This window comes from Chionomys nivalis, chromosome 14 (assembly GCF_950005125.1).
Source record: "Chionomys nivalis chromosome 14, mChiNiv1.1, whole genome shotgun sequence".
NCBI lineage: Eukaryota > Metazoa > Chordata > Mammalia > Rodentia > Cricetidae > Chionomys > Chionomys nivalis.
In genome coordinates this window covers 44,928,837-44,941,539 of record NC_080099.1, presented here as the reverse complement: position 1 = coordinate 44,941,539, position 12,703 = coordinate 44,928,837, and the positions used below count along the sequence as shown (strand labels likewise).

The following is a 12,703-nucleotide window of genomic DNA, read 5'->3' as shown; positions in this document are numbered from 1 at the left end:
ATATTTCACCTTAATGTTTAATTTTAGCTCAAGTATTATGCAACAAAATGAATTTACTTTCCCTTTTTTGTGTGTGAGTGTTTTTTTTGTTGTTTTTTTTTGTTTTTGTTTTTGTTTTTTTTTTTGCTTGTTTGGTTTTCTTTTTTTAAAGACAGGTTCTCACTATGTAACTCTGGTTGTTCTAGAACTCACTATGTAGTTCAGCTAGCCTCCAACTGTTAGACATTCATCTCTCTGTCTCCCGCATGCTGATTACTTTACTGTTTTCACCCCAAAATTTCAAGTTTTTATGGTCAAGGTGTTTATCTTTTTTTGCTTTATGTTATTGCTGTTGGATATTAAATCTAAGACCTCATATGTACTAATCATCCATTCTGTTAGCGAGCTGAAATTCCTTATAATCATTACTAACAAGCATAGTTGTCTTCCAATTATAGACATTCCCTTGTTAAAATATTAAGACACTAGAAATGTGACATTTTCCTTCTTTTGTGGACCATGTATGTTGCGTTATTTGTCCACCACATACCTAGCACATTTTATATAAATATTCATTTAACAATTCTTTTTGAAATTTTAAACGGATAACCTTATATATTAACAATTTGCCACCTCTATCATGAAACAAAAGTATTCCAGACTGAGGGTATAATTAGTGGTAGACCATGCATGCATGCCAGGCTCTAGGTACACTTTCAGGCTCCAGAAAGGAACAAGTAAACAGACAAATAACTCCACCTATTAAATCATTGCTTGACACAATACTGTTTGGAACCTAATCTGAATAATACAAGCAAGCGCTCAGGTCCTCCAAAGAATCAAGACTTTTGATGATCTCACTTTATCCCTTTGTCTTAGTAATAAAAGTGTAAATGGAGCACTTTGGGTTTCCTGTTAATCTCAGCTGTGAACTTGAGCTCTAGACCCACCTGACCTCTGGGCACACCTATGGAGGATTATCGTGCTTAGGGAAATTGAGGAGAAAGACCATTGTGGGTGGCACCACTCCCTAGGCTAGGATTCTGGACTATATGCAGAGAAGAAAGTGGGCTGAGCACAAGCCTTCTTTGCTCTCTTCTTCCTACCAAAACCCTTCCTACTTTACCCTAGAAATAGGAAATGTACCTAAGACTAAGATAGCATGCATGGTTAAATCATATCAGAAACCACACTCAGACAGGCGGTGGTGGCGCACACCTTTAATCCCAGCACTCAGGAGGCAGAGGCAGGCGGATCTCTGTGAGTTCGAGACCAGCCTGGTCTACAAGAGCTAGTTCCAGGACAGGCTCCAAAACCACAGAGAAACCCTGTCTCGAAAAAAAAAAAAAAACAAACAAAAAAACAAACAAAAACCAAAAAAAAAGAAACCACACTCAGAGACTTGTGCATTCTAAGCTGTTCACTTTGGCCCTGTCTCTGGTACATATGTTTCCTTTGGTTTTCCTGCAGCTCCTCTTCCCCTTTCAAAAGACTCTGGAAATTTCAGTATTTTATTTGATTCTGGTTATCAGTTCTAATACTTTTCATTTTATATTGTTTGGTAGCTATGGAAAGCAAAACAGTTCTTTTTGTGATATTTAATTATCACTTGTTTGGTTATCTGGTGTAACCTTGAAGTATCCTCAGTCAATTTAATGTTTCAATTGTGCTGCCTGTTTTGGTTCTTAATTGATTTGAACTATAATGAATTAAACTTAATTATAATTAACATATTAAATGAATAAAGTAAACTTATTATGTGATTTCCAAAAATATACAACTGCAGGATTATTTAGCTTTCTCCAAAATATGAACAAGTGAAGAATTTGGTATACAATATAATATCTTTATATGTTTTGCTTTTTATTTAGTATATATTCATTGTACAAAGTGATGGATTCCCTTATAAATTTTCCATGCATGTAACAAATGTATACAGATTGATCATATTTATATTTTGTTTGTTTTTAAATCTCAAATGTCATTCCCATAGAGTTTAAGTATTTGCCTCTTTCCCTGAATTAATGTTTCCTCCCATAATGAAGTAATGAAATATAGAATGAAAATCGATGACCACCCCTCATCCTCGAAATGTAATTTTGGTTATTCAATTTTAAAATTGAAATGAGAAAGAGGTAAGAAAAAGTAAATACAAACATATATGTAAGTCTCAATATGACAAACAACTTTAATGACCTGCCAGTTACGTGCCAAGATGCCTCTTGTGGTGTGGTGCCCATTACTCGGGATACCAGCTTGAACTAAGTGTCCAGTTCTCAGCATACCAGCCTGAACTAAGTGTCCAGTACTCAAGATGCCTGCCTGACCTGAAAGAAGCCAAATTCTGTTGTTGTAACCCAACAGTAGGACATTTGCCTAATAGGTTCAATCTCCTCAGCATTAGGAAGAAAAAAATATATCCCTCTTCCTTCATGGTTGAATATTACAAAGAGTCCAATATTTTAAAATATGAAGTTAAAGATTATGCATATGCTTGGTAGAATTCTTTCCAACCTAGATGGATTATCTGACATCAGAAAAACAACCATAAAACTGACTAATAATCAACAGGGTTTTTTACATAGACACCATAATTAAGTAGCCTCTGACAGCATGGAAAACTTGAGCTAGGGTCAGTTTTCCTGCCCAGGACACTTGTCAACTCAGAACTCCAGGAAAGAAGACAAAAAATAATTTGGAAACCCTCTGAAGGCAGAATGAGATTTTGTACAAACTACAAAGAGTATAGGTTGGGAACCACCTGGCAGAGTTGATGTAGAGAATTCATGTTTGTAACTTAAAATTTGTCAAAATTACTTGCTTTTAAGGACATCAGAGAATCCTGACCAAGTTTAGTGCCTGTTTGAGTTGGCATGACTGAAGGAGGTAGAGCTTTGTCAAACCAAGAGCAAAGGATGAGCTCCTCCTGGAAGAGGATAACAGGATCATGATTGTGGGTAGACTTTACATCATACCAACAATCAATAGGTGCACATCACAAAACTGGGCAATATAAAGAAGACCAAGAGGAGAAAACATAACACAATGATCTAGAAGATGCATTGCTAGAATAAAACAACAATGTCATCAAAATAAAATGGTTAATATTTTTGAAAAAAAGGGTGACTGAGCAAATAAATAGACAATTGATATTTAAGACTCAATGTCAATTCTGTAACAAAAACATATGTTTTATAAAGCTACATGAATGGTAAAAGTTCACAGAAATATAAAGGAATACAGAATTAATGGATGGAATGCATATCTATATGAAATACATGAAATTATTGCAAGACAAACCTTTTAATTCTTGAAGAGATGGCTCAGCAGTCAAGATCAAGTGGATCTCAGTCCAGGTTTCAGCAGCCTCCCCTTGTCGGGGGGGGGGGGGGAGGGCTACAGCTGCCTTCACTCCAGCTCTCAGAGAACCAACACCTCTTCAAGGACATTCACACTGGGCTGGGCAGTGGTGGTGCACGCCTTTAATCCTAGCACTTGGGAGGCAGAGGCAGGTGGATCTCTGTGAGTTTGAGGCCAGCCTGGTCTACAAGAGCTAGTTCCAGGAGAGGAACCAAAAGCTACGGAGAAACCCTGTCTTGAAAATAAAAAAAAAAAAAGGACATTCACACTCTTTTGACATTTATTCACATACACATTGAAAATAAACATACTTAAAAAGGAGACTTTCATCTCTGGAGTAATGAAGACAACAGAGTGTTACATGACCATCGGAGAGAAACTGGAGCACTGGGGCAGACCTGCAACCACCCTGATTCGGGACAGCAATAACCCTGAGAAGAGGGCGCATCTGTTTGCAACATGATGTAAAGGAAATCAAGAGCCCCAACTTAATTCATCCAAGACATATTTTAAATCAATAGGTTTATACAGCAAAAGAAAACATTCAAATTATACACATATTTTATCTTGAAATTAAGAAAATTTAAAAGTCCTAAACAAATCTTTGAATGTATTGCCAGATCAAACTAAACAAGATGTTTTATTGATCAAGTCACAATATCTACAAAATTCAAGGCATGGTGTGGGAAATATTTAAGCATATATATCTGAAAAAGAGATTACACAGATTATACAAAATACTTCTTCATGCCAACAAGCAAACAAATAGAAGCACCATATCAGAAATAAACATGCTCCTCACAAGACTCTATGCTGACGTCAGTCAACATGAGAGTGTGCAGACAAATGCTCGCTGAATTTAGATGTGAAGTGACCAGACAAACACCAAAACTGGGACTACAACACCAATGTTAACAGCGATATGAAGCAACTGAAACGCTCATCCTTTGGTGGTCTTAGTACACTACACATGCAAAATGCTTATCTTTTCAAGGAGCAAAGTAACCAAACAATAGCAGTCTTGGTTATCTTGGACTTTTGTCTATTTTATTTTTATCTAAACTGAACTAAAAAACATTATGAAAGCTCAATAGGTTATACAATTAAGATTTTCTCCCTTTCTAGGTGTATGTTATATTACAAACATCTATAAAAAGTATAAATTAATTTCTCTATGTATCTATTTTCTTTAGTTTCTTGCACAAAATCAAATTATAAATCTACACAAGAAACCTGATTCATCTACTTGGTACTCTTATGACAAAACTTTAATGCCATCTTAAGTTGTTCTAAAATTTATACTTAAAACCAAAACATAATTCAGGAAAAAAATCATATTTAGAATTTCCAATTGTTAAGAACTGAACTTACAGTTTAGGCTGCGTGTGTAATTAAAAGGATATTGAACCACATCACAGTTCATTTTGGAAAGAAAAGGCAAAATGAAATGCATGAACAAATAAGGACGCTTGGTGGCGCTGCAGGCCAAGATTCTGAAGAATGAGCTCTGCGCCGCCCAGGACGCCATCTCTTTAATCTGTGAACCAGTACTTTGGCGGCTGTTTGAGGGAGAAGGTAATAAGAAAGGTGTCTGGGAGAATTTGGGATGAAGGCGTCTTTTTAATCAGATATAGTTCAATATTTTTACGAACCCCCATTAGTGGATTGTAATCGACTTGAAGAAGCAGCACCCTCTGGACTACAACTGAACAATGGAGACAGCTCTAGCAAAAACAGCAGAGAAAAGGCAAGTCGTTTTTCTTACTATATTGTTGCTCTTGTGGGAGGCTCGTTCTGAGGCAATTAGATACTCCATGCCAGAAGAAATGGAGACTGGCTACCTGGTGGCTAATTTGGAAAGAGATTTGGGGCTGAAGGTGGGGGAACTGGCCACCAGAGGGGCACAAATCCATTACAAAGGTAACAAAGAGCTCTTGCAGCTGGATGCAGAGACAGGGAATTTGTTCTTGAAGGAAAAACTAGACCGCGAGGAGCTGTGCGGGGCGACAGAACCCTGTGTGCTGCACTTCCAGCTCATACAGGAAAACCCTGTGCAGTTCTTCCAAACTGACCTGCAGCTCACAGACATAAACGACCATTCTCCAGAGTTCCCGCACAGGGAAATGCTCCTAAAGATCCCGGAGAATGTCCAGCCAGGGACTGTGTTTCCTTTGAAGGCAGCTCAGGACCCTGACATAGGGAGCAATGCTGTTCAGAACTACACAGTCAGCGCCAACCTCCACTTCCATGTCGTTACTCACAGTCGTGCTGATGGCAGGAAATACCCGGAGCTGGTGCTGGACAGAGCCCTGGACAGGGAGGAGCAGCCTGAGCTCACTTTAACCCTCACTGCTGTGGATGGTGGGTCTCCACCCAGGTCTGGGACCACCACAGTTCGCATTGAAGTCGTGGACATCAATGATAACGCTCCCCAGTTTGTACAGTCGCTCTATGAGGTTCAGGTCCCTGAGAACAGCCCCCTTGGTGCCTTAGTTGTGGCAGTTTCTGCCAGGGATTTAGACATGGGACCTCATGGGAGTGTCGCCTACTCTCTGTTTCAAGGTAGTGGAGCTTCTCTACCATTTGTTATAGACGACATCACAGGAGAAATTCGTCTGAGTGAAGAGTTGGATTTCGAGGTTACTAGCCAGTATAACATAGAAATCGCAGCTACCGATGGAGGAGGCCTTTCGGGGAAATGCACTGTGGCTGTGCAGGTGTTGGATGTGAATGACAACGCCCCTGAGCTGACTATCAGAAAGCTCACAACCCCTATCCCAGAAAACTCCCCGGAGACTGTAGTTGCTGTTTTCAGTGTTTCTGATGCAGATTCCGGAGACAATGGAAGGATGGTGTGTTCTATTCAGAACGATCTCCCATTTCTCTTAAAACCCACATTCGAGAACTATTACACTTTAGTGACAGAGGGGCCACTGGACAGAGAGAGCAGAGCTGAGTACAACATCACCATCACAGTCAGCGACATGGGCACACCCAGGCTCTCAACCCAGCACACTGTAACAGTGCAGGTATCTGATGTCAACGACAACGCCCCCGCTTTCAATCAAAGCTCCTACACCCTGTTTGTTGAAGAGAACAACAGCCCCGCCCTGCACATAGGCACCATCAGCGCCACAGACTCAGACTCGGGCTCCAATGCCCACATCACCTACTCGCTGCTGCCCACCCACGACCCGCAGCTGGATCTCGCCTCGCTCATCTCCATCAATGCAGACAATGGACAGCTGTTTGCGCTCAGGGCGCTGGACTATGAGACCCTGCAAACTTTCCAGTTCCGCGTTGGGGCCACAGACCAAGGCTCGCCTGCTCTCAGTAGCCAGGCGCTGGTGCGCGTGCTGGTGCTGGACGCCAATGACAATGTGCCCTTCGTGCTCTACCCGCTGCAGAACGCCTCTGCGCCCTTCACAGAGTTGCTGCCCAGGGCAGCGGAGTCAGGATACCTCGTCACCAAGGTGGTGGCAGTGGACCGCGACTCTGGCCAGAATGCCTGGCTGTCCTTCCAGCTGCTCAAGGCCACGGAGCCAGGGCTGTTCAGCGTGTGGGCTCACAATGGCGAGGTGCGCACCTCCAGGCTGCTGAGTGAGCGCGATGCGCCCAAGCACATGCTGCTGCTACTGGTCAAGGACAATGGCGATCCTCCGCGGTCTGCCAGTGTCACTCTGCATGTGCTGCTGGTGGATGGCTTCTCTCAGCCCTACCTTCCTCTGCCTGAGGTGTCCGGCGACCCTGCGCATAATAAGGACTTCCTCACACTCTATTTGGTCATTGCCTTGGCATCTGTGTCTTCGCTCTTTCTCTTGTCTGTGCTGCTTTTTGTGGGTGTGAGACTGTGCAGGAGGGCCAGGGCAGGCTCTCTGGGTGCATGCTCTGTGCCTGAGGGACACTTTCCTGGTCACCTGATGGATGTCAGTGGTTCGGGAACCTTGTCCCAGAGCTACCAGTATGAGGTGTGTCTGAAAGGAGGTACAGGAACAAATGAGTTTAAATTTCTTAAACCATTGTTTCCTAACCTTCAGAGCCAGGCGGCTGCTGAAGAAAGAGAAAATGCTGTTGTGCGCAATAGTTTTGAATTCTATTAGCGCGATTATTTTGAAGTGATGTTCCCCTCGTTTATCATAACTAATCCTGATGTAGAGTACAGAGAGACATCTCCTTGAGATATAGGTTTAATTTATCCTTTCATTTGGATTTGTCTGTTCAAGTTTCATCCTATAAGAGAAAGTTTAATTCTACTTCATTGTGTTTGTTTATATTTCTGTGCCCTACCAATGCATGCTAAGTTCCTCTTTCACTCTATTTTTGCTCTTTTTTAGAACTAGTACTTGCCGCAACAAATTAGAACTTCTTTGTTAGTGGAGCCTTATTTTGTTTGGTTATTTGACATAGGGTCTTGCTTTGTAACCCTTGCTGATCTGGAATGACTTTGTACAGATTGATGGAAAGTTCGTGGTGATCAGCCTGCTTCTGTTGCCCTAAGTGTTGGGATCATGAGCATACATCAACAGGCTCACCTGTGGTGAAGTTTGCCTTAATAAAGATCAAATATTGGTTTATTTTCTGTGCATTCTGGTCATTGTCTTTAATGTCTACTTGATGCTAAGTTGAAAGTGCAAGCTGATTTACAGCATTCTCTTGATTTAAATCATTGTTAACAGATTGGCCATAAATGATGTAGTGAACCATATCTAAGAAAACATGGTACAATGGAACACTCTTCTATGGACAGTATTTTTTGTCCAGTCTTTAAAAAAGTTAAGCCTTTAACTCAAATTATTGCATGCTGAAGAAAACTCTTAATGTTCAGCTAATTTTGTTTTCACCAAATAAGAACAGATCATGCCATTAGTGCCCCAGGAAAATAAAGCATTACTATCACCCCAGGTGCCACATAAATGATCCTTTACAACGTCTCTTGGCCCAAGTATTGCAAACATTCTGACTTCCAGTTCTGTGGTCTTGCCACTTTGGGGTCTATGTAAGTTTTTTGTTCTGTTCCAGCTACTCTGTGTCAAGCTTCTTTCATTCTATATTGTTATTATGAAATGTATGCATAGTACTGCTTTAATGTTATTTATTATTATTGATATAAATTGTTCTGGCTAAGTATGCCACAATTTATTATTATATTATTCATTTGTCTTAGCATAAGGTTTGGTTGTTTATATAATATTATGAATATTCTTACATATATATTTTGGCTAGATGTACATTTGCATTTGTGATGGACATTCATTGATTGCTTGGGGGTAGAGCTGTCTAAGTAAACTTTATACTTCCAACAAGGTTTTCAAACTGGTTGTACCAACTTACATGACAAGATGCAATATTTGCATGTACCACTTTGTCCCTATTATTTCCAAATCCTGGTTTCCTTGGCAACCATTGTGTTTGTGTTTGTGTCTACAGTGCAGGTATGTTTGGACCAAGACATTTGTGGAGGTCAGAAGACAATCTTGGGCAAGTCTTCCACCTTATTTCTGACAGGGTCCCATTGCTGTTTTCTGCTGTACACACAAGCCTAGATGGCCCCAGAGATCCTAGAGATTCTCTTGTGACTGCCTCCTGTCTCCATAAAGGAGAACTGAGAAATATAGATGTTTCTGCCTTGGGTGTCTAGTCCTATGTGAGTTCTCAATATTAAAACCAAGTCTTCACACTTGTGCAGTCAAGTGCTTTTACCCATCAACTTCCCAGCTCAAAAGTACTTTAAAACCTTTTTAAAGTTCCTATTAACTAACTTGTTTGTTCCTAAGAAATGCTTTTATCTACCATCAACTGAATTGTTAGCACCCCAAGATTAATATATTTAAGCTCTGTTACATATGACCATAAAAGCTGGTACTATTTAAAAAGAACTTTATAACTTCTCTTTTTTTTATAACTTCTCTTTTTGAGGAGTGATTTTACCCTATAGTCCTGGAAGACCTGAAAATCATTATGTAGACCAGACTGGCCTTGAACTTACAATGAGATCCTCCAGCTTCTGCCCCCAAGTGCTGGGTTTAAAGTTGTGTGTCACCACGCCCAGTAGAGATAAAACTTCTTCTTCTTCTTTTTTTTTTTTTTGGTTTTTTGAGACAGGGTTTTTCTGTGGTTTTGGAGCCTGTCCTGGAACTAGCTCTTGTAGACCAGGCTGGTCTAGAACTCACAGAGATCCGCCTGCCTCTACCTCCCGGGTGCTGGGATTAAAGGCGTGCGCTACCACCGCCCAGCAGAGATAAAACTTCTAATGAGACTGTTATATTACAATGTGTAGTTAAGCTAGACCTTAATTAGAAGGTATCTGGTGACTTTAACAAAAATTTAGGGAGGGATAAAGGTAGAGCAGAGAGGATGAAAGAAGGGAGAGAGAACACAGATGTCAATCACGTGATGATACCAGAAGAAGAAAGCAATCTGTGAGGAAAAACCAGAAACCACACAATAAAATTGTCCCTGCCAATCCTTTCATCTTAAGCTTCCAGATTTTAGAAGAGCGAATAAGTTCACTTAATCTAATTTCCCAATTTTGTGTTGTCAGCCTTAGTCCACTACGTATTTTTCATAATCTTTATTCTGTCACAATTGCTAATTACATACACTAAGCAGCACAGTTAACACGATCTCAAGTTTCCGTTCTGAGAAATGTCACCGCGTTGGTTATCGCTCTGATTAAACCAAAGCCTCCTTTAGTGTTCCATTAGTAACAGTTCATTTTTTAAATGAATTTAATGAATAGCATTCTTTTTTCTTTTACACCTGTTTCATCCCAAAACTTGCCAACATCCCACAGTTGTTAAGATGGTCAAGGTTGGTAATTTTTAATTTCTGAAAATGTTGCCTTAAGAAATGGGTGTAATTGGGTCATCTTGGTGCTCAGAGCTAGGGGAACCCTACAGAAAAGGAAGAGGAAAGAATGTAGGAGTCAGAAGGGATGGAGGACACCCCGAGAACATGGCCCACTGTATTAACCAAGAAGGGCTCATATGGGTTCTCAGAGTCTGAAGTGCCAGGCACAGAACCTGCAAGGGTTTGCTCATGGTCCCCCGTGTATGTTATGGCTGTTAGTTCGGTGTTTTGTGGGACTTGTAAGAGTAGGTGGGGTGTCTCTGACTCTTTTGCCTGCTCTTTGGACCCTTTCTCTCTTTCTGGGTTGCTGTCCAGCCAAGTTGATCGGAGAACTTTTGCCTTGACTAATTGTATCTTGTTTTGTTGTGTTTGGTTGTGGTCTCTTGGAGGGTTCTTTTCTGAAGGGAAAGTGGGGAGTGGATCTGGGGGAGAGGGGAAGTGGGGGAAGTAGTGAGGAGTGGAGGGAAAGGAAACTGTGTTCAAAATCCATTATATGAGAGAAGACTCTAAAAGGGGCCACAGAAAAGCAAGTGTTTGCTGGTAGCAGAGCAGAAGGGAAATCCTAAAGGATTTAAGATAATGTTGTATATCTAAGTGATGTTTATGTAGAAGTTTATCTCATTTCCTTTTTTGTTAGACATTTCTCATGACAGCAGTGTTGGATACAATGGATACATGTTTTGGGAAGTAAAATCAACTCAACTCTATTCAAAAGAAAAAGAGAGCAAGCAGTGATGCATTCTTCTCTGAGGATCTAACATAATTCTCTGTAAAAATGTAATTTACATAAAATGGAGTCTTTTGACATTCTCAACTGGTATCTTTTGGGGGTAATATCAGGATACTAACTTTCTCACATAAGTACCAATGCTTTTTTTAAAAAAAAAAAAATTCTTTGCCTAGATTGAGTTCAACACATGCTGTAATGTTGATAAAAATTTGTTTTGATGTCAGGAATATTCTATAAGGCACACTTGAGGACACCTGGTGCTACTGTAGCCCCAGAGAGTGAATAAAGGCTTTGGGGCAGAAGTATGGCATTAAACTGGAGTCAGAACTCAGACCCTTCCATGGTTAATCAGACCGCCCACTGCTGGGACAAAATGTGAAAGAAAACAGGGAGGAAGTGTTTGTTTTGACCCAGGGTTTCTGTTCATCACGGAAGGACCAGCGCCCATCAAGGTGGTGAGAACCTAGAGTACAGATTGCTTACCTGGAGCTCTTTCTCCTTTTCCTGCTCTGATCCTGACTCCAGTCTATGGGGTGGTGTGGGCTTCTCTCCTCAGTCCCCTCTAGGGAATCCCTCATAGACACTGCAGGGGGTGAACTTTACCAATCTTGTCAGTGGTCCTCCAGCCTATCCAACCAACAGTGACTAACTGTGACACCATTCGGAAGGAACATTTAGAAACTATCTTGAGATGGCAAAACCCATCCACAGTCTTTATGGCTGTTGTTTTTACTCCATGAGTTCCATTTATTCACAGGCTCAAGGAATGTCCGCACTCAGTAGTGGTTTTCTAGTAAGCCCTGGAGGAGTGGGATACTGATGTTCTCATTCTCTTCATTCCACAGGATGCGCACATGTGATTTCTAGCCATATGATGATTTCAGCAATAAGATTTAAATTTGATTTATTTCACTTAGAAATTTTTTAATATATTCTAATTTCCCATCTCCTATTGTCTTGGGTCTTATGTGAAGTAAAGTTTTCTTGACCTTAATAGAACTCATCTTAAATAAATGCAAACTCCATCAGAAATCAATTATATCTAACATATATTAAGTTCTTGAATGTTTACTCACTCACATTTTAAATGATATTTAAAGACACTTTCCAACTTATCTGCTCAGAAAAGGGCAAGAGAGTAACATATTCCATTGTAGTCTAACTGTGATGTTCTGTCATTGGATTCCATGGTATATTTAAATGCAACCCCTTTCACATTATCTGCATTTCTGTTTGCTGCTTTTTGAGACAGAGTCTTTCTTGTTTCATGATTGCTATCCTGTCTCAGACTCCCATGTTCTGGCATTACAATTGTGTGCCACTGTGCATCCTTGAATGTCATTTTCTGCATCATGCCATCTCTCACAATAATTTTGGTCTTCAGTCAAATGACATGAGGACATCTTGTCGAATGAAAAGTTATAGAAAAACACATGCATTTCTAAAACCATGACCAAGTCCACTCACTTAGAAATAAAATTAAATCTTAAAAGTTCTTATGGAAATATCAATTGCTCCTAATTCCCATTCTAAATTATTCATTTTGTTTAGATATTGTTATCACTTTTTGGCTACAGTTTTCTCCTCAATAGCCTTATGATTACCATTACTGTTCTTACGTGGCCTAGTAACAAAGTCTGTTGTTCATGCCATTGGTGAGTCATGTATTTTAGGGAACTCAATGTTTCTGACCAACTTTTACATTTTGATAATTTGTTGGTGTGCTTAATGGGACAATTAAAGAGTGTTCCTCTTAAACTCATGACTTTATAGAACTCATCAGAG

The 12,703-nt window shown here is 40.2% G+C and overlaps 1 protein-coding gene across 1 annotated transcript; it reads left to right on the top strand.

Annotated features, from left to right (window-relative positions):
• The first annotated feature begins 4,910 nt into the window (after positions 1-4,910).
• Positions 4,911-7,836, top strand: LOC130886897 (protocadherin-3-like). Its single transcript, XM_057789120.1, has one exon. The coding sequence runs from the start codon at positions 5,052-5,054 to the stop codon at positions 7,437-7,439; it is 2,388 nt and encodes a 795-aa protein (XP_057645103.1). The 5' UTR covers positions 4,911-5,051; the 3' UTR covers positions 7,440-7,836.
• Positions 7,837-12,703: the final 4,867 nt, after the last annotated feature.